This window comes from Coregonus lavaretus (genome assembly GCF_964263955.1).
Source record: "Coregonus lavaretus genome assembly, chromosome: 9".
NCBI lineage: Eukaryota > Metazoa > Chordata > Actinopteri > Salmoniformes > Salmonidae > Coregonus > Coregonus lavaretus.
Genome location: NC_139996.1, coordinates 10,775,898 through 10,803,397, shown reverse-complemented (window position 1 = coordinate 10,803,397; position 27,500 = coordinate 10,775,898). Strand labels below are relative to the sequence as shown.

The 27,500-nt window shown below is 44.3% G+C and overlaps 4 protein-coding genes across 5 annotated transcripts in view; 3 read left to right on the top strand and 1 right to left on the bottom strand.

Moving 5' to 3' along the window:
- The window catches only part of cpa5 (carboxypeptidase A5), a gene marked incomplete at its 5' end in the record, with an annotated part of 17,531 nt that extends 15,522 nt beyond the window's left edge, over positions 1 to 2,009 (top strand). Inside the window, 6 exons of the mRNA XM_084168107.1 lie at positions 7 to 108; positions 251 to 361; positions 733 to 823; positions 1,051 to 1,250; positions 1,420 to 1,504; positions 1,728 to 2,009. Of these exons, the coding sequence (XP_084024233.1) occupies positions 7 to 108; positions 251 to 361; positions 733 to 823; positions 1,051 to 1,250; positions 1,420 to 1,504; positions 1,728 to 1,915 (777 nt within the window). The 3' untranslated portion in view covers positions 1,916 to 2,009. The remainder of the gene's footprint in view (positions 1 to 6; positions 109 to 250; positions 362 to 732; positions 824 to 1,050; positions 1,251 to 1,419; positions 1,505 to 1,727) is intronic.
- A 1,187-nt stretch (positions 2,010 to 3,196) lies between these two features.
- LOC311135241 (carboxypeptidase A1-like) lies at positions 3,197 to 6,920 on the top strand (the record flags this gene model as incomplete). Its single annotated transcript, XM_084169180.1, has 11 exons — positions 3,197 to 3,261; positions 3,595 to 3,676; positions 3,905 to 4,039; positions 4,232 to 4,336; positions 4,537 to 4,638; positions 4,737 to 4,838; positions 5,269 to 5,379; positions 5,545 to 5,635; positions 6,070 to 6,269; positions 6,527 to 6,611; positions 6,733 to 6,920. The coding sequence occupies 11 exons, from the start codon at positions 3,197 to 3,199 to the stop codon at positions 6,918 to 6,920; spliced, it is 1,266 nt and encodes a 421-aa protein (XP_084025306.1).
- Positions 6,921 to 7,218: 298 nt separating this feature from the next.
- On the bottom strand, positions 7,219 to 16,391 carry cep41 (centrosomal protein 41). Its single transcript, XM_084168950.1, has 11 exons — positions 16,218 to 16,391; positions 15,520 to 15,583; positions 13,855 to 13,902; positions 12,304 to 12,365; positions 12,099 to 12,168; positions 11,282 to 11,408; positions 10,342 to 10,511; positions 10,118 to 10,185; positions 9,828 to 9,942; positions 9,490 to 9,705; positions 7,219 to 8,784 (listed from the first exon to the last, which is right to left on the bottom strand). Exons 1-11 carry the CDS (start codon positions 16,248 to 16,250, stop codon positions 8,657 to 8,659), a joined length of 1,101 nt encoding a protein of 366 aa, XP_084025076.1. The 5' UTR covers positions 16,251 to 16,391; the 3' UTR covers positions 7,219 to 8,656.
- Positions 16,392 to 16,699: 308 nt separating this feature from the next.
- Positions 16,700 to 27,500, top strand: part of poc1b (POC1 centriolar protein B) — a 51,488-nt gene continuing 40,687 nt past the window's right edge. Inside the window, exons 1-10 of one of the 2 annotated variants that reach the window (XM_084168662.1) lie at positions 16,700 to 16,816; positions 17,295 to 17,379; positions 17,618 to 17,789; positions 18,164 to 18,343; positions 19,972 to 20,079; positions 20,489 to 20,604; positions 20,783 to 20,916; positions 23,492 to 23,560; positions 23,924 to 24,076; positions 24,610 to 24,690. In XM_084168662.1, the coding sequence (XP_084024788.1) occupies positions 16,802 to 16,816; positions 17,295 to 17,379; positions 17,618 to 17,789; positions 18,164 to 18,343; positions 19,972 to 20,079; positions 20,489 to 20,604; positions 20,783 to 20,916; positions 23,492 to 23,560; positions 23,924 to 24,076; positions 24,610 to 24,690 (1,113 nt within the window). In that variant the 5' untranslated portion in view covers positions 16,700 to 16,801. Of the gene's footprint in view, positions 16,817 to 17,258; positions 17,380 to 17,617; positions 17,790 to 18,163; positions 18,344 to 19,971; positions 20,080 to 20,488; positions 20,605 to 20,782; positions 20,917 to 23,491; positions 23,561 to 23,923; positions 24,077 to 24,609; positions 24,691 to 27,500 lie in introns of both variants that reach the window. The other variant, XM_084168663.1, reaches the window with a different exon arrangement.

The following is a 27,500-nucleotide window of genomic DNA, read 5'->3' as shown; positions in this document are numbered from 1 at the left end:
TTCTAGTTCAGTACTGGTGGAACCAACAAACCTGGTATCTGGCTTGACACAGGAATCCATTCCAGGGAATGGGTCACTCAGGCTAGCGGCACCTGGTTCGCCAAGAAGGTGCATCAGTGTTTTCTCCCCCACAGTCTTTAAACCTTTTCCCTCTCGTCATTTACACGTGTCTCACTTTCACTTTGACTAACTTTCTATGGGCTGTCATGATTTAAGGTTTATCATAGAATTTTTCTGTTTCCATATCCAGATTGTGACCGACTACGGACGTGACGCCACCCTCACCGCCATCCTGGACAAGATGGACATCTTCCTGGAGATTGTGACCAACCCCGACGGCTACTACTACACCCACAATAGTGTGAGTCTCTCATCACAATAGAAAATGTCCTTACATTTCTAGGTTGATCACACATTTTGATTACAATGTCATCTCCGTATTTCAATTGTCCTCCTCTTTTCTCAAGATCAAAGGGCACATATTAGACTAGGGAGTTGAATACAACAGCCACGCTCATCCTCTTTGATTACTAACTACAAGTTACATATGTGTGCATGATCTGAATCTCTAATACCAAATATAATCTATCTAATCTTGCTTTCACTGTGTTTCAGTGTTGTATCCTGTTTTGTCATTTGACTTCGCTCTGACATCATCAACTGCTTCTCACAGCTATGCACTAGACAAAACCAAACAAACCATGATTCACGATGACCGTTTATGTTCCACAGAACCGTATGTGGCGTAAGACCAGGAAGCCCAACCCTGGCTCTTCCTGTGTTGGAACTGACCCCAACAGGAACTGGGATGCTGGTTTCGGAGGTATACTTTTCCTTGTCACTTGAATGTTGCAAAACACTTTATATTCAAATACAATAGATTCAGAGGTCACAAATTGAATACCAAATCTAAAGTTTTTGTCAAATAAAATGGTATTTCCTTCCCCTTGGTGAGATAGTATTTTACTGTGGAAAATGTGCATTGTTGTTGTTGTTTAGTTGGGCACAAATATTTTTTTACGATTTTGTCTCCTCTTTGGTCTTTGGTAGAGCCCGGCTCCAGTGGCAGTCCCTGCTCTGAGACTTACCGCGGACCCGAGGCTCACTCTGAGTCTGAGGTCAAGTCCATCGTGGACTTTGTAAAGTCTCACGGCAACCTGAAGGCCTTTGTGTCCATCCATTCCTACTCCCAGATGCTCCTCTACCCCTACGGTTACACCAAGACCCCCTGCAAGGACCAGAGTGAACTGGTCAGTCCAGCATCCATCAACTAGTTGTCTTTGACATGTCTAGTAACAACTTGTGGCATCTGTTCCACTAGGGAGTGCCCAGCCTGCATTCTTTACCATATGTGGCCTCACCGGAGGATGGGTGATGCCAGCATGGTACTTTTACATGACTATTATTATCTTCTCACAGCACGACCTGGCCATGAAGGCTATCACTGACCTGGCTTCCCTGTACGGAACCTCCTACAGATACGGCAGTATCATCAACACCATCTGTAAGTGTCAAACACCGGCTAAACCTTTTCACTGCTTTAATGGCTCCCATCCCATGCCATTCCAATGTGGTCCAGCATGTTCTGTCAACATGAGCACACCCCATCTGTATAATATAACCAAAGTCATTACAATATTCTTAGCTTAGGGTTTGTATACTCGTACATACTCCGTGAAATAAATACAGAAACGATTGTCTATTCTCTTCTTTCTTGTCATTTTCAGACCAGGCTAGTGGTACCACTGTTGACTGGACCTACAACCAGGGCATCAAGTACTCCTACACCTTCGAGCTGAGAGACACCGGTCGCTATGGTTTCATCCTGCCAGCCAATCAGATCCTCCCTAATGCCAAGGAGACTTGGCTGGCTCTGATGGCCATCATGGAGCACACCAAGGACAACACCAACTAGAGGGGTCACCATGACAATCTACTGGACGCTGTGGATCCACTAAGGCTGTTTACAGGCCACAAACAGAGCAATAAAATTAAACTGTTATACCTGATTTTGTCTTCTATTTCATTTTACTTGATGTGACGTCGAAATTAAGCAAAGAGAAAGGTTGTTATGGTTGAAGGTCTTAACATAGTCATTATAATGTATTACAATAAAAAAGAACACTAGTCCATAGAGAGTACAGCATTCAATTTCAACATTTGACACTTTTTAAAGTAAGGATAACAACTGTATTTTGTATTCTTCATATTCCCAATTCAATGAACTGCTACTGGACAACTTAGTGATTCCAACAATGAAAAATGTAAAGTTAATATGTTGTATAATTGTGGGTCGCATAAGTTGTTTATGTGTATCTGTCACATAGGGTGCCCATGCCAGAAAATTGGCTATGGTCTTCCCAATGAAAATAAGCATCCTTTGGGTGTGGGAAATATGGACGTGGCAAATATTTATAGGGAGTGATGTGACATATAAAGCGGTTTTGGTGTCTCTCTATCTCTAAGGCTTGTGGCCTTTCAAATACCTAAAGAGGTACAGCAGGGTTGCCCAGGTCATGTGCTTTAGAAGGGTAATTGGTGTGATTAACCCATTGGAAACCCATTTCACCTAGTTGAATGTACATGTATGGTGGTTTGTATTAGTTCGCTTGTTAGATAAACTGCAAATAATCTGTGACAGATGTATGTCTTTAAAGGAGACATGTCGGACATGTGGGATGCTGTTTGATGTAAGTCTTAAATCTGTGTTTACACAGGCAGACCAATTCTGATCTTTTGCCCAATTATGGGCAAAATAACTGGTCTCATTGATGAAAATACCAATTATGAGTGGGAAAAGATCTGAATTGGGCTGCCTGTGTAAACGCAGCCTTTGTTGACTTATTCCTCATCACCTTATTTTGTTTCATGTGAGCATACAGTATATGCTCAAATAGACTCTCTGACTCAGTTCTCAAAAAGGGTTGCGGCAACCCTTTGGGTCATAACGTTTACAGTGTAGAGATACAAACACTGGAACGGGAGGATAAAAACTAGAAAATCTGGTCTGTCCATTTTTATTCAACTTCTGAGAATCTGCTCCACAAATACACACCATCAGTGTTACATCAGAGTAAGTGTGGGAAACAGAACAGAAGGAGAAAACACCTGAAGAAGAAAACATCAACTTACTAACCAAGGTCAAAAGTGCTGGGCAGGGTGTGTGACTCTGACTGGCTTTACTGTATTAGGTACGATGAAGGGGCTGCTCATCTTTGCTGCGCTGTCTGTGGCCGTTATCGGCAAGGAAACCTTTGAGGGGTGAGTGATCATCAAACAGTACTGAAAAGAAAGCACTTTGTGACAACTGCTGATGTAAAAAGGGCTTTATAAATACATTTGATTGATTGACTGGTTGATTGACTGATTAAATGATTGAAACGTGTTTGGTACAGCAGTGGTTGCTGAGCAGAGGGTAATGACATGATTGTCGGAAATTGATTAAACACCCTTTCTCTTTTTATAAGATTCTCCCATCTCTTTATTAGAATTATTAGGGAATTCTCCCATCTCTTTATTAGAATTATTAGGGAATTCTCCCATCTCTTTATTAGAATTATTAGGGACGATAACATCGTTGTAATATCTTTACAGGCACCAGGTGCTTCGTATCACTGGGAAGGATACATTCCAGCACTCTCTCCTGAAGGAAATGGCTGAGATGGAACATCTCCAGGTTGGGCATGATAACAGTGATCATCCTATGAGATAATGTGATTAATGTACTTCTTATAAATAAATACGAATTTCAGAGGAAAACAATCATAGAACAGAACAGACTCCCTCATACTGTATAATGCATATTCAGTCAATTTTCTATTTTCCCTTGTGTTCACCTGCATGTTCCTTTCCTCCTTTCTCTCTCCTCCCTCCTCCCTCCTCTCTCCTCCCTCCTCTCTCCAAGCTGGATGTGTGGATGGAGCCCACTGACCTCTCCACTCCTGTGGACATCAGAGTTCCCTTCACCAGCCTGCAGACTGTCAAGGCCTTCCTGGAGACTGAAGACATCCCGTACTCCGTTATGATCAAGGACCTGCAGGTAAAGTAGGACACCTTTCTCATCTGGGGAGGAAAGAGAGCTCATCTGCCTCTCTTCAGTCATTATTATTCTTAAAGTAATACGTGGACAGACTATGGTGCCACCAAAGTTATCCCCCTGAGATCTAATCATCCCTGAAAGAACCAAGGAGAGCGATCAGCAAAATGAAACCTTTTGCCCCTTGTCTCTCAGGTTATGTTGGACAAGGAGAAGGAGCAGAGGCTGATTGCTGCACGAGCCGCTGAGCCCAGAACCACAGATGACTACAACTACAGCAACTACCACAGCGGGGACGAGGTCAGTACCCAATAACACAGTCAGGACAGCCTGTTCTTCCTTAGCAGCTATTATAACGTCTGCCATAACACTGTCACAACAATGATATCAGGCCTGTTTTAAAACTCCAGTCCTCAGAGCTCTTTTGTTCAAATGAAAGATTATTTCTCTCTCACTCTCTCTCTCTCTATCTCTTTCTCTCTCGCTCTCTCTCTCTCCAGATCTACAGTTTCCAGGACATGCTGGTGGCTGAGAACCCCAACCTGGTCAGCAAGATCGTGATTGGTCAGAGCTATGAGGGCCGCCCTCTGAATGTGCTCAAAGTAAGTAATCCGTTTTCAATACTTTTTTGGTGTTTTAAGATTCTCATGGATTTTCTTTGCAACTGAAAAAGTTAATACTCCCCTTCTCTCTCACATAGTTTAGCACTGGTGGCACCAACCGTCGTGGCATCTGGATTAACACTGGAATCCACTCCAGAGAATGGATCACTCAGGCTAGTGGCACCTGGTTCGCCAAGAAGGTGATCATTTTCTAGTCTCGTTCCTTCCAGTCAGAGCCTCTGGGTTGGATTTCCCACATGCTCATGAGTCACAATGCAAACTCCAGTTTGCTGCTAAGAATAGCAAATATAGTGTAATGAAGGCTATAGGGTCATTGCAATATATTTGTTATGAAGGCTAGGGGGTCATTAGAGTATATTTGCTATGCTTAAAAGCAAACTGGAGTTTGGCTTGTAACTCATGTAGAGGAATCCAACCCCAGGGTGCCTCATGAAGGGAGTTAAGTCTCTTTGTATCCATCTTGGGCAATTCCGGTTCTGAATACCCATGGGGACGTTCCTACTCCCACAGGTTGCTACATTGGTGTCAAAAGTGGCGCTCCCATGAGCCCAGGTATTCTCTGTTCAGTATGATAATGTGCATAGATCTTTCTGTTTCAATGACCACCAGATTGTGACTGACTACGGACGTGACGCCACACTCACTGCCATTCTGGACAACATGGATATCTTCCTGGAGATTGTGACCAACCCAGATGGCTACTACTACACCCACAATACTGTGAGTTCCTAACATCAGAAATGGGTCTTTATTATTACTAAGCCATCCACTAATCCTCTGTAATGGCAGATCTGATGCTTCATTCATTCATTCCGTGTCAGCTAGAGTGAATGCGCATGGAGTCTTACCAAACCATTGAATATGTTGACCTTGCATGTTCCACAGAACCGTATGTGGCGTAAGAGCAGGAAGCCCAACCCTGGCTCTTCCTGTGATGGAACTGACCTCAACAGGAACTGGGATGCTGGTTTTGGAAGTAAGCTATGTCTTCTATCGGCTTCTTGAACGATGCTCAACACATTCTGTTTAAAATTGCATAAACTGTCCACGAAAAAGTTTGTCTTACTACAGCCTTTCCCAAACCCGGTCCTGGGGACCCCAAGGGGTGCAATTTAGTTTTTTGCCCTAGCACTACACAACTGATTCAAATTATCAACTCATCATCAAGCTTTGATTATTTGAAACAGTTGTGTAGTGTTCGGGGCAAAAAAAACTAAATGTGCACCCCTTGGGGTCCCCAGGATGCTGCCTTATTTAATTGTCAGGATTAAATACGTTGTTGTGTTTTTTTGTTGTTGAGAAAATGATCTCCTCCCCTATGGTGACTTACAGTTTCAAAGGAAGTGTGTCAATGTTGTGGCTGGACTGTCCCTGGCGTGATGTTGGTTGTATTCCACTCTGTTTCCCTAGCCGCCGGCTCTAGCAGTAACCCATGCGATCAGACTTACCGCGGGCCCAAGGCTCACTCGGAGTCTGAGGTCAAGTCCATCGTGGACTTTGTCAAGTCTCATGGCAACCTGAAGGCCTTCATCGACATCCACAGCTACTCCCAGAGGATCATGTACCCCTATGGCTACACTGCAACCCCCTGCAAGGACCAGAGAGAACTGGTGAGTCTGGCAGAGACAGTCTTCCTACCTTCCCTTGACCGTTAGCCATGTCTCAGTCATTTGTCTTTTGTTTGTGAGGCAATAATGCACTTTATATCATCAAACAGGGTACAACTGGTTTTGCTTAAGGCCTTTGACAGGTCAATTCAAGGTCAAGCTCAGTATACACAAAAAGGAAACGTTTTGCCATCGAACATGACCTTAAATTGTCAAAAGCTGTACAGGTCTCTTGACGTTATTTTACATTTCACCCACAGCACGACCTGGCTAGGAAGGCCATCACTGACCTGGCTACCCTGTATGGAACCTCCTACAGATACGGCAGCGTTATGACCACCATATGTAAGTGACAGGCCACTCACTTTCACAAAAAATACATGAAAGGCTACTTCTTAGGCTCAATACAGCCACAAGGTCTAATACAGGAACAACGTATACAAATAATGTGCTTATCTTCCATTAGACCGAGCCAGTGGCATCACTATTGACTGGTCCTACAACCAAGGCATCAAATACTCCTACACCTTCGAGCTGAGAGACACTGGTCACTATGGTTTCATCCTGCCAGCCAATCAGATCCTTCCTACAGCCAAGGAGGCTTGGCTGGCTCTGATGGCCATCATGGAGCACACCAAGGACAACACCAACTAGAGGGGTCACCATGACATCTACAATTGTGTATATTTATATATATATATCTCTATGATACGATCATGTGAACGCCTGTGTAAAACAAAGTTATGCTTGTCTGTACTGTTGTAGATATTCAGTATCTAGCTCAAGCTGATGATACCATGAAGTCCACAAGAGTGCACTAGAAATCATGTCAGTAAAATGGACCAATTAATGAATACGTGAGACCTTCGGTCTTCTGTTGTCTAGTTCATTTAATTCACGTTTTCAAACACTACGTGACATAAAAAAGGCTCAACAAAATGACCAGTTCGCATCAGAATATACATTGTGCGTTTTATTTAATATAAAAAAACTAAACTGAGATCAACCAGTTTAATGGATGGAGCGTAATGGACAGAGCTAATGTGTTTATTGTCAGGAGTTGAAATGACAGGCTTCTTGCATCTGGTTCACACACACAAACAGGCCAGACTTCAGCCTCAGAAAGGTATTGCACTCCTCAAAAGCCCACTTTTTACAGTAAATGCACTTTTTAAAAAGACCCTGCAATTTATCTTCACCTCAAAAATAGCCAACAAAGAAAATACAACAAAGTTTACAACATCATAAAGGACAAATACTGTTTCACATTTTCACGTGGATCGGACGTATCAAGGTGCTCCTCTTGGGGTAACCATGACTACCATCCCATAATGCCCTCCTCCACCATGATGATGCTTCATCATAGGCTGCATGACATATGCCTTCACCAAATCTTATGAGAACACACACACAAACATGTAGTGCTTCTGAGCCTCTCACTTCATATTACATGTGGTCCTCTGTAGCTCAGCTGGTAGAGCACGGCGCTTGTAACGCCAGGGTAGTGGGTTCGATTCCCGGGACCATCCATACACAAACATTTATGCACGCATGACTGTAAGTTGCTTTGGATAAAAGCGTCTGCTAAATGGCATATTATTATATTATCCCAATTTTCCAAAGGCTGTTCCCCTTAGACAGAGAAAACATATCACATCAAAAATAGCACATCTTCTTTCACCGTTTAAAATAGAGAACGCACCACGTACCAAATAATTAGCGTTTCCATATGTATACTTTTGTACAAAGGCATTTAGATGATCTGTGATACATAATACATGATCCTTATAGCGTTCTATTAATATTTTCTGAGAAGGCCCTGCACAACAATCATCACTTCTGGTTATTTGGAACGTACAACAAAGCATATGGGACATAATTTTTGTACCGTGGTACCAAGTGAAATGACCTTAAGTTAATGAGGGTTGATGAAGGAGATCGACAAGATCAATGACTGGAATGGCTGATTGCTAAAAACCAATGACAGACATCACACGCAGATAGACAGAGCCAGAGCGTGAACGGAACACAAGTAATTTTAGGAAAGCAACATCTGCGAGGTAACGATAATTGAGAGCAAAGCAAATCCATAAATTCTCACCTTACGATCACTAATGACATTTTTTATATTCATTGAGCAACAAATTCAAATCAACACACCAATTCCTATTATCCTACAATAAAGCAGAGCCTTTTTACAGGCCCAAAGGCATAAGGCAGAGCTGCACAACTCTGGTCCTCGAGGACCTAATTACACCAGGGAGACTTGGGCCCTTGAGAACTAGAGTTGGGCACCCCTGGGGGGGGGTTTGGTGGGTGCCCCTTTTACAGAAGGGCACATGGGTGGTGGTAGTGAAATAAGTAGACTTTATTTGGGTTAAGGCTGAGGGTTATTTCCACGGTCGGCTGCTCTGGGATCTGGCGGTTTCAGAGCCGGCCAGAGAGGATGTGCGTACACTGCGAGCGCTGGACGCTTTGGACTGGGCACTGCTGGTGGACATGCGGCTGCTGAGACGGCCTGGAAAACACACACACAGAACATAGAGACAGTCACACATCTATCAAAAATAACAGTAAGCTTTCAGAAAATCATTCTCTATGTCATTTCCAAGGGTGGCCAACAATTGGAGCTAATGGGGTGTTTAGGGCTGGAACAAAAGCCTACACACCCCAACAGGGCTGGCTCCAGGCATAACTGGTCGCTTAGGAATTGTAGAATACTTGGTTATGCATCATACAGCAGTTTCTCTTGTTATGTCAGTCACTAAATTAGCCATGTCAGCTAACAATTTTTTGATTGGTAGTTAGTCTAGCCAGCGATCTAAACTTGTAGCAATAATGGCCAAATACAGACCGGGCACGCAGGGCACGAGCCAAGGGCCCTGACCTCCAGGGGCCCCCCATTGATTTTGTTAGTCATTCTCACTCATATACCATATTACAAGGCATAAGTCATGGCAAAATGTGTAGAATTGCAGGAAATTAGCTGTAAAACGTACATTTCTCAAATCTTGCTTAGGACTCCCAAAACACTAGAGCCATCCCAGCTGTTTACTTTTTCTACATGTTATCACCATCTACTGGTAGGTTGTTGTTACTGCCCAATGCAACAGATCAGGGAGTGACGCTTTCCTGTTGGAGTCAGTTCGCTGTTAGTGTGGCCTTCCCATTGGAGTCTAAATGGTCTTTGCTGTGAGCCTGTTAGCTGTTAAATGTGCCTTACTGTTGGTGTCCGAGGGAACGAGCATCTCCTCCAAGTGTGCCTGGATGTTGGCCATGTCGTCTGAGGTGAACCTCCACTTCCTGTCGGCTGGCATGAACACCTGTCTGTGGGTGTAGCGCTTCCTGCCTGCTGTCGCCGTGGGAGACGGGAGGCACGACACCGGGATGGTGCCTGTTGTCATCCCCTCTGGAAACTTCTGAGCAATCACCTTCAGGCCTGGGGGGGGGGGGGGTGATAGTCAGTGAGTTTAACATTGCTTTAAATGGGAGTGTGATATTGCACTGATTCCAAAGCTTTCACTTGAGCTATTAATTGCCCACAATACATCATCAACTGACCTCCAGATAGCATGAAGAGGTTCTCGAAGCCCCGCTCACACATGGCGGTGGCTGCCTGGGCAGCCACCCTCTCATCCTCATCATATACGATTATGATCTTCCCCAAAACATTTTTCTACATAGGGTCAAGGTTAAGGGGATCACAGTACAACAGTGAGGCAAGCAAATGAATATTCAAACCTGTACAGTATATGGATATTTTACTAGTGTGTATAGACCCATTTCAGATTGCCTGATAATGTGAGTTATGGAATAATAATACAGTGTTATTTGTTTTGGTGGAAGGATACATAATCCAGCACCTCCTTGGTGTAAGGATTCATTGTTCTTGAGAGGGTTGCGATGGGGTAACTGTATGCTGAGGATTTTTTTTGGAGATGTCACAAATATGTACAGTATTACATTGGGGTGAAAAGAATTCCATTAAATTATATTTCTAGAGTCAGAATTCTATGTCTGGAATTCTATTTCTATGGTCAGGATTCTATTAATTGTACTTCTATGGTCTCCCTACCGCTGATGATGTGACACTGGTCGTACTGCTCTCTGTCCCTGACGTCCAGCAGCAGGTAGGGGCAGTCTGGGTAGGGTCCGTCTGGAAGCCGAGGGCTGGACACAGTTGTCAGAGTCACTGTCTTCTGACCGTTCTTATCCAGGTCCAGCTCTCCCACTCCGCTTATTACACTGTAGTGAGAGTTCAAAGTGACAGGTTATACAGAAAAAGTGTCCCTGACCCGTGTATGTGAAAAAACGCCAAAAACGCAAAATATTGTGAGAATTGTATAACTTTCATTTTATAATGTCTGTGACATTGCAATCATTAGTTACAGTATTCCAAATGGAACTGAGCTCAACTCTGTGGAATGCCAACTCTGTCACCTTCGCCAGGCTGTGGAGGTTTAGCTTGCCGTTGTACTGCCCTACTCCCCCCAAGTGAAGGTGATCTAATGCCCTGCTTTTAGGGAGGCCCCAGCTTGGGCCCCCACTGAGGCGATAGAGTTACAGTATTCTGTTCTAGTGAGGGGGCAAGGAGCTTGGGCCCCAGGGAAAAGGCTGCTACACAATGAAGGTGTGGCAGGGTTGTCAGGGGGAGAAAACTCTGCTGGGATATTCAGATAGATGTGTGGGTTGAATGCTGAGAGGGATAGAGTTACAGCTATGCCTGGGGTTATGGGTTGTGGTTATGGGTTGTGGTTATGTATATTGTGGTTATGTATGTTGTGGTTATGTATGTTGTGGTTATGTGTTGTGGTTATGTATGTTGTGGTTATGTATGTTGTGGTTATGGGTGTTGTGGTTATGTATGTGGGCTTATAGTTGTGCAAGTGTGAGCGAGACTATGCATCAGTGGAGGTCATATTGAGAACAGGTGTGTGAGTCGTTGTTGGGGAAAATGGAAAATCCTGGTGTGTGTGTGTGTGTGATGCTGTTCAAAGTGGGGTGCTGAGCGTTACCTTTGAAGCGTGGACCTGGGGGAGTAGCCAGCGTCCCCCGCGTCATTGTTGTTGTCGATGAACTGAGCGGGCGTGGGCGTGGGCAGGGGGGAACTGTTGGTCTGCTCAGACAGACGCTCCATGTCGGCTTCAGGTGGAAATAAAGCATAGAGATGTTCCTGTACAGTTAAAGTACTGCCTCAATGTTCATTAAAACCAACGTTAAGGCAACTGCAAGGCACTACGGAGGGTTGTGAGTAAGGCCCAGTCCATCACTGGGGCCGTGCTTCCTGCCATCCAGGACCTCTATAGCAGGCGGTGTCCGAGGAAGCCCCAAAAATGGTCAAAGACTACAGCCACCCAAGCCATTGACTGTTCTCTCTGCTACCGCACGGCAAGCGGTACCAGTGCACCAAGTCTGGAACCAACAGGACCCTGAACAGCTTCTATCCCCAAATAAGACTGCTAAATAGCTAATCAAATGGCTACCCGCTGCTGCTGCTACTGTCTATTATCTATCCTGTTGCCTAGTGACTTTACCCCTACCTATATGTACTGTACATAGCTACCTCAATTACTTCATATCCCTGCACATCGACTCAGTACTGGTGTCACTATTTCCATTTTATATCTTTAACTCTGCATGGTTGAAAAAGGTCCCGTAAGTAAGCATTCACTGCTAATTTACGCCGGTTGTTTACGAATAACATTTTGATTTGACTGACAGAGCAGATGGGAATTCTCTGTTAATTTAAATGTAAACTGGGGCTCCAGATCAAATCGATAATGGTGCAAAACATAAATAGTGCCCTATTTGTCAAAGACCAAATCTTCTTACCTTCCAGCCTTGCTGTTTCGCCATCACTCATACTTTCGTTTAGGTCCGAAACTGATGCTACCTGAATTACCTGATGAAAAAAATTATAAGATCAACAAGTGATTGAATAACATGTAGGCTACTTCCACAAAGCAGATGCAACTGAGAATAAAGAACATACAAGTATGTCTTTGCCATCACTGACCTAATAATATGTTTAACTCACCAACTGTGCAAATGTTGTAACTTTAAGCCTTTTGAAGAGTTCATCCTTTCTGTACCTGTAATCTAATCAAACAGATTATCAGTTTCTCTCAAAATAGTGAGAGAACAAAAGACATGGAGAAACCCTGAGGATTTTCTCTTACAACTACAAGTACCAAGTCAATCTCTACAGACACCAGTCAATCTCAGGCCCCTCACCAGTCAATCTCACCTTGGTCATGCATGTCAGCCCTTTGCTCATCCTCCCCCTGTCCCAACATATCACTAAATCTCAACTCTACTGTGTCCATCTCCATAACGTTACTGCTCTGGGAGAGATGGTAAGACACCTGTGCTCAATACTGGCTGCTCAGCCCTCTTTTAACATTGGCACTCAGAGTGACCCAAGGTGTGACCTGACTATCACACCATCCTCTCTCTCTGTCAAAAGCCCCTGTTGGCACCCGCACAATGTAGCCTAATACCTCCTACATCAGCCCTGACAGAGAAATTATTGTGAACAACAACACAATCGCCCACTGCCGAACGAAGGAATCAGTGTTGCTTATCCCTGAGAAATCGGAAAAGCCAGAAACAAAATGGCCACAGCAGACAAAGTCCTTATTCACTCAGGTAGCCCCGGTCCCCACGTTGTAAAATATCAGTAGGACAGGGCTTCTCCGGTTTACCTCTGGAAGTGCATGAACTGAAACACCAATCAGAACCTGATAAGTCGACCACAACTGTTCTTCAAGACAGAAAATGCCTAGTTGCCCCCCCCCCAACTCAAGTAGCCCAACACTGTCCACTGTTCCTTGTTTAAGTAAAAGGGACAAAATGCAGGTACATCTGTTGAATAACAACTCTCAAGGGACCCACTGGACAAAGACATCATTTCAACATCTAGTTTTGATTTACATTTGATTGAGTTGTCAACCAACTTGAATTAAATGTAAAATTAACAAAACATTTCACCATGTTATTGGATTTAGGTTAAAAGTTGGCTGTAAAAAATGACTTTTTGCAAATCCAATCAGTTTCCCACATTGAGTCAACATCATCGCATTGAATTCTTTTGTTGAAATTATGTGGAAACACAAACAGTTTTTGCCCAGTGGGGAGTTGAGTGATGAAGAGTGTGGGCGGACTGGAGCGCTGACTACGTCGAGTCGCTGTCAGTCGATACTTGTAAAAATGTAAAATCTTAAACCCCTACAGTGTACCTATGTTTGTTTTGTGTAAAGTCAGGCCTTCCTTTGTTTGCTGAAATGCATACTTTTTAATACAACTTTTGTGAAATACAACCACCGACAGCTCCAACGTTTCCGCTGCTCTAAAAATGGCACCAAAACTTTGGATAAAAAAGTATGGATTTCAGCAAACTAAGAAAGGCCAGACTTTACACAGGACAAACATAGGTACAAGGTAATATTTTTTATGTTTACAAGTATCGACTGACAGCGACTCGATGTAGTGGGAACTCCAGTCCGCCCACACTTGTTGACACTCAAGAGTTGAGGTTTCTTAACTGCCCTGACCCAATCTCAGACGTCTGTAATAAAATGCAACTTACTTTTCTTTATCTCCTCAAGCCTCTCCACATACTTCGTCAGGCTGCATCCTATAAATGACAACAGGTTTCACAACATTGACGATAAGCAAAGATTCTAAACTCAGCAAAAAAAGAAACGTCCCTTTTTCAGGAACCTCTTTCAAAGATAATTTGTAAAAATCCAAATAACTTCACAGATCTTCATTGTAAAGGGTTTAAACACTGTTTCCCATGCTTGTTCAATTAACCATGAACAATTAATGAACATGCACCTGTGGAACGGTCATTAAGACACTAACAGCTTACAGACGGTAGGCAATTAAGGTCACAGTTATGAAAACTTAGGACACTAAAGAGGCCTTTTGACTGACTCTGAAAAACACCAAAAGAAAGATGCCCAGGGTCCCTGCTCATCTGCGTGAACGGGCCTTAGGCATGCTGCAAGGAGGCATGAGGACTGCAGATGTGGCCAGGGCAATAAATTGCAATGTCCGTACTGTGAGACGCCTAAACAGCGCTACAGGGAGACAGGACGGCCAGCTGATTGTCCTCGCAGTGGCAGACCACATGTAACAACACCTGCACAGGATCGGTACATCCAAACATCACACCTGTGGGACAGGTACAGGATGGCAACAACAACTGCCCGAGTTACACCAGGAACGCACAATCCGTCCATCAGTGCTCAGACTGTCCGCAATAGGCTGAGAGAGGCTGGACTGAGGGCTTGTAGGCCTGTTGTAAGGCAGGTCCTCACCAGAAATCACCGGCAACAAAGTCGCCTATGGGCACAAACTCACCGTTGCTGGACGGGACTGGCAAAAAGTGCTCTTCACTGACGAGTCGGGGTTTGTCTCACCAGGGGTGATGGTCGGATTCGCGTTTATCGTCGAAGGAATGAGAATTACACCTAGGCCTGTACTCTGGAGCGGGATCGATTTGGAGGTGGAGGGTCCGTCATGGTCAGGGGCGGTGTGTCACAGCATCATCGGACTGAGCTTGTTGTCATTGCAGGCAATCTCAACGCTGTGCGTTACAGGGAAGACATCCTCCTCCCTCATGTGGTACCCTTCCTGCAGGCTCATCCTGACATGACCCTCCAGCATGACAATGCCTCCAGCCATACTGCTCGTTCTGTGCATTATTTCCTGCAAGACGGGAAGGTCAGTGTTCTGCCATGGCCAGCGAAGAGCCCGGATCTCAATCCCATTGAGCACGTCTGGGACCTGTTGTATCGGAGGGTGAGGGCTAGGGCCATTCCCCCCCAGAAATGTCCAGGAACTTGCAGGTGCCTTGGTGGAAGATCAAATCTGGTGCAGTCCATGAGGAGGAGATGCACTGCAGTACTTAATGCAGCTGGTGGCCACACCAGATACTGACTGTTACTTTTGACCCCCCCTTTGTTCAGGGACACATTTTACAATTTATGTTAGTCACATGTCTGTGGAACTTGTTCCGTTTATGTCTCAGTTGTTGAATCTTATGTTCATACAAATATTTATGCATGTTAAGTTTGCTGAAAATAAACACAGTTGACAGTGAGAGGACGTTTCTTTTTTTGCTAAATGTATATACATCAATACAATATACTGATAAATATGTCAATAAATATGATGCATTGCTGAGTCATTTGGCACTGGTAGCCAAGGCTATAACACTTGAATAACCTGAGTTGTGGAATAATACCTGTGTCCAGCCTTGTCCTCACATGTTGATATTTGGGGTTCTGAGGTATTCTCCTTTTCATGTACTGTGAGATTGGGAATACACAAAAAAACGGTGATTTGCTGTGCTGTCATGGTAGCTACTTCCTTTTTTACCAAGCTGTAGAAAACATTAGGCACATTACATTACCCATGGAGATCACTGGAGAAATCCTGCATAAAGGCCTAGCTAACTCTAGTTAGCAATGTCTGCCACTGGACAAAGCAGTCCTCTACTACAGCAGCTGAACTGTTCTGTCATAGTCATAACAAAGATTCCTTGTGTTATCTGTGGTCAAACCCTTCCATGTGTAGTACATGTTTATGAAGGGTGTCTGTCAAGTCAACAAAGCAAACGACCTAACGTTAGCTAATTAAAAATACACGTTTAGGAAGTCTAACATGCTAACGTTAGCTAGCTAATTTGATGACTGAAGATCTAGCTAGCTATGATAGCAAAAATAGTTATGTAACATTTTCCTCAATCAACTACTGTAGCTAGCTAATATCGTTACACACAACAGAAGGGGTTAACGTTACTGCGCAACAGAAACACTGCTGGCTTGGCAATGTCTTGATAGCTAACTGTACCATTGCCACACACCAACCTGGGCTGTTAAATGTAAAACTCTCTAAAACGTGGACGATAAATAATCGTGTTAGCTAGCTAGCTATATTTACCTCCGTGTTGCCGATGCTGCTCTTGGTCGACATATTTTCAAACGGAATACAGAATAACCAAACACAAAGTTCCAAGTTTAACAAACTTGGCGCTGATTGAGCCGAGAGCGATCATTACCCAATCAATGACGCTGTTTTAACCATGTAGGTTTCTACCGTTCCATAGTTTGATGTAGTTGCTTAGCAGCAGAATACGCTTAGCTCCTCCCCGGTTCTTTCTTTTTCTTGCGGCTGTTGGCCTTGTAGATGTGCGGCATTTCTCTCCTAAATCTAGAGTTGCTAGTTCTTATTATAGCAATTAATTAACAACAACTTCACTCATATTTAACTGATTTAACCCAGGCTTCTGCGGTATGGATTAACGTTAACCGAACGAGCCAAACTAGTGTCTGTATTTTGATAAAAAATTAGCTGATCAGCGTATCCGCACTCGACTAGCAAAGTCTGAGGAAGTGGGTGTGCTCTCTGTTTTGTAATTTGACAGACAGATGGAAGTCATGAGTTGGTTGCACCAACTTTCCCCGCTAATCTTTCAAAAAGCAAATGCACCGCAAATTTAAGGATTATCGAAATCAATGCATTAAATGGCATCAGTTATGGTAAATGTGCTGTTTACTTTGGGATTATATCGGTGGCGCGAGCTAACTAAAGCTTGACTGGCCTTCGGATAAGCATGCTAGCTAGTTAGCTAAATTAGCTGAACGGTAGTTAGCTAATAGGATTTAGATAGCTAACTAGTTTCTCATCTTGGTTGTTAGATAGCCAGTATTGTCATGTCATCAACCGACAGCCGAGTTTATCCAGAGCTTTAATTTGAAATTACTCAAAAAAGTGACTTGCAGTAGCTAATTAATTTGGCAAACATTTAGAAAGAACACTGATTGTCTGTAATGCATAGAAAATTCATTGACAAGAAGTGAAGTCATATTCAAAAGTAGTTTCCCTAAACCTATAGCATGCAAACTCAACCTAACTAGTACATTTAGCTAACACAATTTTAGTGGTATGGTATTCAATGTTTTCTCATCTTTGGCATGACAGCCATACCTGACCCTGTGGTGAACTCCGTCATTGCAGGAGGACCCCACCCTCGAGCGACACTTCAAGGGCCACAAAGATGCTGTCACCTGTTCAGACTTCAATTCCAACCACAAACAGCTGGGTATATATCCACAATACACCACAAATTCATATTGCATCATATTAGCCTACTACCCAAGCTGTTTCTGCTCCCTTGCCAACTCCTTATCCAATTGTCATGTTTGGCTTCACAATGAAAGCAATGAGTTGGCAAGAGCACAAACAGATCTGGGACCAGGCTAGTTTTAACAATCTGGAAATGTATATAATTCATTCTCATCTCATCATGTTCATTGTGTCTCCATCCATGTTCCTCTCAGCATCAGGGTCTGCAGATAAGACCCTGATGATTTGGAATCTGAACCCTAAGGCCAGGGCGTTCCGGTTTGTTGGACACAAAGATGTCATCACAGGGATCCAGTTCTCCCCTGCAGGAGATCTGGTCGTCTCTGCATCCCGGGACAAGACTGTACGGCTGTGGACGCCCAGCATGTGAGTGGAGAGAGAACCACCTGATATCCCAGGGATCGAACTCACTATCCTGGCGTTGCAAGAGCCATGTTCTACCAACTGAGCTACAGAGAACCACACCCGCACCTGGCTTTAGACGACACATTCATGCAGTCTCTGGCAGTTGTCATTAAGATCACAACACCCTTCAGCTAGTGCCTAGACTATCCAACTTCATTGACATTTGAACAACCTGAGATATTGTATTCTGGAGCTAGCCTACCTAACTTTAATGTCTCCTCGCACAACATTGAACATTACCTGCTAGATTCACCTTAGTGCATTGCTGTTAGATGTTTGTTACCCACATTTCCCTCTCTGAGCACCTGTCTCTTTCTTTCCTGTGTGTTTTTCAGTAAAGGAGAGTCGATGGTGTTCAAAGCCCACACGGCTACAGTACGCAGTGTCAACTTTTCTCACGACGGCCAGAGGCTGGTGACGGCGTCGGACGACAAGTCTGTCAAGGTGTGGAGCGTCCACAGACAACGTTTTGTCTACTCACTCAACCAGCACACCAACTGGGTCCGCTGCGCCAGGTACTGAACCAACAACTGTGTGTATGTGTGCGTGTTTGTGGTTGGTTTACACCATAAAGTAGGGCTGTAACGATTCACCGATATGCATCGGTCCCCAGTTCAAGATATGAGTGAGCGCATCGGTCTGTGGGATCCCAAACCGATCTAAATGTATCAAGCATCGGTCAGAAAATCGATTCAAACGTTACGAATTTCCGGTTCACTAAAATGTTTTAAAATACTTTATTATTTTGTGACAACTGTGTCCTCTCCTTCAGTATTGAACTAAGCATGCAATTATGTTGACAGTATTGATTTACAAGTCATTTTGCATGCCGAACGACCCCAAGCAATATCAGTAGCCTAGTCAAATTGCGCGCTGAGTGCAGCTTCGCACGCTGACCAACGGCCTATTCCTGATCTGGCACATCTGCACGTCACCTTCAGCATTCAAAAGTTTGTAAAATGGCTTTAGATGTTTATTTAGTCACATGCACAGGGTCGCAAATGTAGTTGCAGTGTACAGTGAAATTCTTAAGCTCCGAGCTCCAACATTGGTGAGAATTAAACAATAAAAAAGTAATAATATAGGAAGTCCGGGGGAGCAGGTGGGGGGACAGGGGGAGCAGGTAGCTGACTAGTGGTGGCTATTCAGCATCCTGATGGTCTGGGGGTAGAAGCTGTTGGCCAGTCTGTTAGTTTTAGCCATGATACTCCTGTACTGCCTGCGTCTGACTCATGGAAGTCCAGGCCGTGGCTTAGGTGGCTGAGGACCCTTTATTAGTTGAGTGACAACCAAGGTATTTTTATCAAATGCGCTGTTGAAAGTTGTGTTTTACCCTAATAAAAGTAGCCTAAGGTACCGGTGGGGAGACAACTCTCATCTGACTATAGGTAGGCTAAATGCTGACCGGGTCTTACATTATATATTATTTTGATTGTTCAGATTCACAATCAGCAATAGTTTTGGTAGTTTTGCTTGAAACAATCAGTATATATGGTCATTTTTAGATGGGTAAAGTTGAAGCGGGAGAAAAAGAGAGGCTCACTCGGAGTCCATAAACTTCCAAATGGTCTAAACCATTTGGTTACGAGATGGATGAAATCCAAGTTGTGCTATACTGTATATTCATTGACTATGTCATAGCAATTTTTTAAAAGATAAATATTGATAGCTCTAACACTTTTAATCTGCAAAAATGCAAAATGCAATGCAAAATGCAAAAATGACAAATGGTGGCGATTTCAGATCAAAAGTATGTGGGGAGGGGGGGGTGATGTGGCCACACTGGGATTGTTGTGTGTTGTGACAAGGTATGGGTGGTATACAGAAGATAGCCCTATTTGGTAAAAGACCAAGTCCATATTATGGCAAGAACAGCTCAAATAAGCAAAGAGAAATGACAGTCCATCATTACTTTCAGACATGAAGGCCATTACAAGCTATGAAGGACAAATACTGGAGTTTTTGTGCAGGTACATCCAACTAGCTCAAAAATAATATTGCAATATTGTCAACGATACGATATATCGTCAAAAATAATATCTGTATCAATATGTAACTGTATCAATATTATTTTTCTGGTCAAAAAAAAAAAAAAAAAGATCACCACTGCGGCCGAAGATTGTGTTTGTGTTTTGTCATTCAGGTTTTCACCTGACGGCCGTCTGATTGCATCCTGTGGTGACGACCGCACAGTGCGACTGTGGGACACCTCCACCAAACAGTGCATCAACTGCTTCACAGACTATGGAGGGTAAGAAAGATACTTATTTTTATATATTTATTGTTCATTTTCTGTGTGTATTTGATTAAGGCTATACAAAACCTGTCATTGTTTTTTCATTTGCACATTTGGCATTTGTAATAAAATAAAGTCAGATCATGTCCACGGGGGGGACAGTATGAAAAGTAAAAAAATAATGTATGCACTCACTAACTGTAAGTCGCTCTGGATAAGAGCGTCTGCTAAATGACTAAAATGTAAATGTAATGTTGATGTGACATTATGAATGTCTGTAAGGGGGAGGGGGGTTTAACCAGTGTGAAGGTTTTTCAACATGACCGCTAGGTGGTGCTGTTGTATTACATTTTTTAATGTTTGGACCCACCTGAGATGATTGACTCCTTTGATAAGTAGTACCCTATTCCCTCCACCTTCCTAGATCAGCAACATTTGTAGACTTCAACACCAGTGGCACCTGTATAGCATCCTCAGGAGCAGACAACACACTGAAGATCTGGGACATACGGACAAACAAACTGCTCCAGCATTACCAAGGTAACAAGCTTTTAAAAGGCTTAAGAATTCTACTGAATGAAAGCCTGGTTGCCAGATCTTTTTCTATTTTAGCCAGCCTGAGTGTACTGTGTTAGAAACACACCTGGCAACTAAGCTTACTATATTAGAGAGCCCAGGTTGGATTTCTGCACACCTAAACCTCGGTCTTTGGTATCAGTCCACAGTGCGGGGATCAATTGCTTTTCCTTCCACCCATCTGGTAACTACCTGATCAGTGGCTCCAGTGACAGCACAGTGAAGATCCTGGACCTCCTGGAGGGACGCCTCATCTACACCCTCCACGGACACAAGGTAACGCTTAGGCCACATTTAGGACCACGCTAAGGCTGTTCTTTATGCTACAGTATGTGGACATCCCCATCTGAAAAGAACAGGAAGGCCCGCACACTGTTTATGCTCCCAATTCACTGCTTTATTCACTACGTTTCGATCCGAAACGGATCTTCGTCAGGTCAAACAGACTGAGTGCTCACATCCCAAAATATACCCATTTCATCTCACATGACCATTACGCACATGATGCATGGTGGGTGTGTAAACCATTCAATTCACTTTTGCGCATAGTCAATCATAATTAATCACAGAGGTACATATGGTCATATGGGTCCAAGTTAAAAACCTAGGCAACAGTAAAAAAAAAAAAAAAAAAAGAGATTACGTTGGAAACTGTTGGAATATCTATTTGTAAGTCGCTCTGGATAAGAGCGTCTGCTAAATGACGTAAATGTAATGTAAATGAATACCTGCCCATATGACCATTACGTGCAGGAGGCGCGGTGGCCATAGATATAATTACAGTGACCTATTTTTTTTTTTTAACTACTTGTGTATCTCTAATAATTTGATATCAATGATTCAATACAGTGCCTTTGAAAAGTATTCAGACCCCTTGACTTTTTACACATTTTGTTACATTAAAGCCTTATTCTAAAATTTCTGAAATAGTTTTTTCCCATCGTCAATCAACACACAATACCCCATAATGACAAAGCCAAAACAGGTTTTTATAAATTTTTGCCAATGTATTACAAATAAAAAACGGAAATATCACATTTACGTAAGTATTCAGACCCTTTACTCAGTACTTTGTTGAAGCACCTTTGGCAGCGATTACAGCATCAAGTCTTTTGGGGTATGACGCTACAAGCTTGGCACACCTGTATTTGGGGAGTTTCTCCCATTCTTCTCAGCAGATCCTCTCAAGCTCTGTCAGGTTGGATGGGGAGCGTCGCTGCACAGCTATTTTCAGGTCTCTCCAGAGATGTTTGATCGGGTTCAAGTCCGGGCTCTTGCTGGGCCACTCAAGGACATTCGGAGACTTGTCCCGAAGCCACTCCTGCGTTGTCTTAGCTGTGTGCTTAGGGTCATTGTCCAGTTGGAAGGTGAACCTTCGCCCCAGTCTGAGGTCCTGAGCGCTCTGAAGCAGGTTTTCATCAAGTATCTCTCTGTACTTTGCTCCGTTCATCTTTCCCTCGATCCTGACTAGTCTCTCAGTCCCTGTCGCTGAAAAACATCCCCACAGCATGACGCTGTCACCACCATGCTTCACTGTAGGGATGGTGCCAGGTTTCCTCCAGACATGACGCTTGGCATTCAGGCCAGAGAGTTCAATCTCGGTTTCATCAGACCAGAGAATCTTGTTTATCATGGTCCGAGAGTCCTTTAGGTGCCTTTTGGCCAACTCCAAGCGGGCTGTCATGTGCCTTTTACTGAGGAGTGGCTTCCGTCTGGCCAATCTACCATAAAGGCCTGAATGGTGGAGTGCCGCAGAGACGGTTGTCCTTCTGGAAGTTTCTCCCATCTCCACAGAGGAACTCTGGAGCTCTGTCAGAGTGACCATCGGGTTCTTGGTCACCTCCCTGACCAAGGCCCTTCTCCCCCGATTGCTCAGTTTGGCCGGTTGGCCAGCTCTAGGAAGAGTCTTGGTGGTTCTCAAACTTCTTCCATTTAAGAATGATGGAGGCCACTGTGTTCTTGGGGACCTTCAATGCTGCAGAAATTTTTCGGTACCCTTCCCCAGATCTGTGCCTCGACACAATCCTGTCTCGGAGCTCTACGGACAATTTTCAATGTCTGAAAACCTGTTTTCGCTTTGTCATTATGGGGTATTGTGTGTAGATGAGGATTATTTATTTAATCCATTTTAGAATAAGGCTGTAATGTAACAATGTGGAAAAAGTAGAGCTGATGTTGTGATGAGCCTCCATGAAATGCGCAGCCACAGGGTTTCTCTGGTCAAGGGTCCTGATATTACTCCTGTGTTCTGCTATCCTTGTTATCAACGCTCGTTTTGTTTTACATACATAGCATAGACCACAAAAACACTTGATCAGGTATACCACATTTTTTGTGGAACACGTAATGATGCCCTATATAATCCTTTATGACCATATGTACCTCTGTGATTTAATTATGATTGACTACGCGTAAAAGTGAATGAAATTGTTTCCACACCCACCATGCGTCATGTGCGTAATGATCATGTGAGATGAAATGGGTATATTTTGGGATGTGAGCACTCAGTCTGTTTGACCTGACGAACATCCATTTTGGATCGAAACGTAGTCAGTGAATTGGGAGCATAAACAGTGTGCAGGCCTTCCTGTTCTTCACATGTATTCTTTGTTAGCCCAAAACCTACATTTTTAAGGATGTGCGTATGACCACAAACTTTTCTATAGACATACCCATCTGAACCATAGAAATAGAATTGCTAGTTTAGTAGTAGTAATTCAAATTCTATGATATGAAGATTTGTGGGAAGCAATGAGCTATCATGGTCTCTGGTCGATTTTCTTACATTGTAGTATCTGTGATTTGAAGTGGTCTAGTTTCTGTTTGATTTTGTTGTTGTTTTGACTCTTAGGGTCCTGTCCTGACTGTGGCCTTCTCCAGGGGAGGAGACCTCTTTGCCTCAGGGGGTTGTGATGCTCAGGTGGGTGGACTAATTGTGTGTTCATGATATGAAGGGAAGCAGATGGCTGCCTACCTGTAACCTGGGTCATGTTCAGTAGGGCACACTAGCAAAATATTTGTCTACATAAAGTCAAAATCTGATCAGTGTTCTTATTGAAGAAATGCAGGTAGTAGATCTCTGTATGCTCCCATCTTATTTGCAATGATGAGCTGGTGCCCTGCCGTAATGGCTCACATCTATCAACATTTACATGTGTCATTTAACAGAGCGATTTACAGGAACAATCAGGGTTAAGTGCCTTGCTCAAGGGCACATGGACAGAGTTTTCGGATCCAACGACCTTCCAACGCTCTTAACCGCTAGGCTACCTACCGCCCCCAGGTTCTGATGTGGAAGACCAACTTTGATGCGTTTGACTACCGGGAGGTCCTGAGCAGACACAGCCAGCGGGTCACCCCCAACCCCCCTCCTCACCTGACAGACATCTACCCCCGAGGACCACACCTCCACTCTTCCCAGTCTGGGGCCATAGAGGTCAGAGGGCAACACAGACATAACAACATGAATAAACACAATCATCTTCTCACTGACTTCACATTTTATTCTAGTTATTTAGCAGATGTTCTTATCCAGAGTCACTCAGATACTAGAAGTGCATTTGACTATATCAGGGCGTATAATTAACACCTGCCAAATGCGGGTACATTTTGGTATTGGCGGGTAAGTTGGTCGACTGTACCAGCCACCTATTCTGTGGGGGGGAAAATGGCTGTTTGATTTTTTTCATCTACCTGCCACAGTGGCTAATGGACCGAAAAGTTAGTTTCAGGCCCTGCTAAATGCACTAATATCGAAAATACATGTGTAAATTCGAGGTAGGGCAGAATAGTTGGACCATGGATTCAAATAAGACTTGTTATAAGCATCCACAACATCATGTTAGCTCCTACAATGTAAAATGCATATTCCTATAAATGCTTCCATAATGCATTGCGTACAGGTGGTGTTTGTATTCCTAATGCTTTACACCATTGTGTGACCATTACTCTCCTCCTCCCTCCCCATAGATCAGTCCCATGGTAGCAGACACCCAGACCACTGACCCAGCTGTCATAGAGGTGGGCCAGGCCCTTTATACAGCCACCACGGTAAGACCCCTTCTACCTACCAGCACTACCTCCCTCACAGCCAATCAGCACAGTCATATGTCCGTTTCATCTGGCTATAACTGAGCTGAGTTGTCTTCATTAGGCATGAAACAAAATAAAACAGTCCAAAACTGAGTGAAACGGGGGTACAATATGAACTTGTCCAATAAGAAACAGTTTCAATTTTCCCTTGCCAAACATTTTGCTACTGTGTGCCCTAATGAACATGTCCCTGGATTGACCACCAGAGCCTATATATAATGGTGTGCTATCTGAGTTTCACGGGTAGACTTCATGATGGGCAACAGGGCAACAATTCATGTGTAACATGTATAGTCCACCAGGTGGCGATACAGGCCAGTGTTTAATTGTCTCATTGGTGACAACAGCATTATAAAGACCTTCTCTGTGTGTGCTCTCCATTGCAGTGCACCGACCCACAATGCACTCAATGGAGGTCACAATACCAGGGAGGTATTTTACATTGACAAACAGAGCAACACTGTACTGTAAGCAGTTTGGGCTTCTCTGTGGAAGAACAAAGTAATATGTAATTCATTCATGAGTTAATGCACTTGTTCATTCATGAGTTAGTTTATTCATTGATTCATGAGTTCGTTCATGTGTTCGTTCATTCATGTCAGATAGGCCTAAATGGGCACACTGCTGTGGACAGACACAGTTTGACATGGCATTGTTGGTAGCATCCAGCATCTTTGTAGATCATGTAGTACAGTATGTGTGTGTGTTTGAGTATTGAGTTAATGTTATCACAGTACACAATGTGGGAACAACATGCCTGCTGAATATGCAGATCCCATTCATGCATGTAGGCAGCAAAGAGCTTCCTCTCCTCTCCTCTGTACCTCCCCCGTACCTCTCCCGTCTCTGCACTGTGAATAGTGCCTTTGGCTTGTACAGTACTTGTGTCTGGCTGAGTATACTATCCTCCTGTTCCTTTTCTCTCTCCCCCTCTTTCTCTCTGTCTGTCTGTTTCCATCTCCCCCCTCTTTCTCTCGGTCTGTCTCTCCTCGCCCTCTCTCCCCCCTTCTTGTATCTGTCTCCCCCCTCTTTCTCTCTGTCTCCCTCCTCTTTCTCTCTGTCTCCTGCCTCTTTCTCTCTGTCTCCCCCCTCTCTCTCTCTCCCCCCCTCTCTCTCTGTCTCCTGCCTCTTTCTCTCTGTCTCCCCCCTCTTTCTCTCTGTCTCCCCCCTCTTTCTCTCTGTCTCCCCCCTCTCTCTCTCTGTCTCCTGCCTCTCTCTCTCTGTCTCCCGCCTCTTTCTCTCTGTCTCCCCCCTCTTTCTCTCTGTCTCCCTCCTCTTTCTCTCTGTCTCCCGCCTCTTTCTCTCTGTCTCCCGCCTCTTTCTCTCTGTCTCCCGCCTCTTTCTCTCTGTCTCCCGCCTCTTTCTCTCTGTCTCCCCCCTCTTTCTCTCTGTCTCCCCCCTCTTTCTCTCTGTCTCCCCCCTCTTTCTCTCTGTCTCCCCCCTCTTTCTCTCTGTCTCCCACCTCTTTCTCTCTGTCTCCCCCCTCTTTCTCTCTGTCTCCCCCCTCTTTCTCTCTGTATCCCCCCTCTCTCTCTCTCTGTATCCCCCCTCTCTCTCTCTCTGTCTCCCCCCTCTCTCTCTCTCTGTCTCCCCCCTCTCTCTCTCTCTGTCTCCCCCCTCTCTCTCTCTCTGTCTCCCTCCTCTCTCTCTGTCTCCCTCCTCTCTCTCTGTCTCCCCCCTCTCTCTCTCTGTCTCCCGCCTCTTTCTCTCTGTCTCCCGCCTCTTTCTCTCTGTCTCCCCCCTCTTTGTCTCTGTCTCCCCCCTCTTTCTCTCTGTCTCCCCCCTCTTTCTCTCTGTCTCCCTCCTCTTTCTCTCTGTCTCCCTCCTCTTTCTCTCTGTCTCCCGCCTCTTTCTCTCTGTCTCCCCCCTCTTTCTCTCTGTCTCCCCCTCTTTCTCTCTGTCTCCCCCCTCTTTCTCTCTGTCTTCCGCCTCTTTCTCTCTGTCTCAAGCCTCTTTCTCTCTGTCTCCCCCCCTCTTTCTCTCTGTCTCCCGCCTCTTTCTCTCTGTCTCCCCCCTCTTTCTCTTTGTCTCCCCCCTCTTTCTCTTTGTCTCCCGCCTCTTTCTCTCTGTCTCCCCCCTCTTTCTCTTTGTCTCCCCCCTCTTTCTCTTTGTCTCTCTCTCTCTCCGTTTCTCTCTCTATGTGATGTTGTCTTGGCTAGGCTCCCTGTGTGAGTCGCCAGAGCGTGGCTGAGTGGATGCCCGTGCCAGCCAGAGGAGAGAGGGAGAGAGGCATCTCCCAGACTAACATATACACACACACACTCTGTTAGCTAACGGAGGCCTGTACTGAATGAGTTCACCCCCTGGTCCTTCCCTGTCACCTCACATCACCGGGGAGGACTACAAGATAACCTTCCTGCCCTGGATTAGTGTTTCCTAATGGTGCTTCCTAACCAAGTGAAGGGAGGGAGAGTGTGAGGGTGGGAGGGAGAGTGTGGGGGGCCAGAATTTTCCCTGGAGGGGGTCTTTTCCCACTGACAGTAATTATTTCAGGGTGATACCCTCTCTGTGTGTGTGTATGCTTTCATATGTTATAGGCTGTTTGTGCGTATGTGTTTGTGTTTTGGAGACTGTGTGTGTGCATACGTAGACTTTTATAAGTGTGTGACTGGGTATAGTATGCCGATGAGGCTACATGCCAATATCATGTATGCTTGCGTTCGTAAATCTATGGGGTAAATTGTGTGACGCACTTTGACATGACTCAATACATGTAGATCCTCACTGCTTTCTACTTACTTACCTGTTCTCTCTTCCCTTTTATGATC

What these genes read in the sequence shown, in the direction of transcription:
- cep41 (XM_084168950.1), bottom strand. Translation starts at nt 16,250, where the DNA reads ATGTCGACCAAGAGCAGCATCGGCAACACGGAG. An exon ending in GCTTGAGGAGATAAAGAAAA is followed by an intron (nt 12,366 to 13,854) that starts GTAAGTTGCATT and finishes CTGTTTGATTAG; the next exon opens with ATTACAGGTACAGAAAGGAT. An exon ending in CCAGTGTCACATCATCAGCG is followed by an intron (nt 10,186 to 10,341) that starts GTAGGGAGACCA and finishes AAAAATCCTCAG; the next exon opens with CATACAGTTACCCCATCGCA.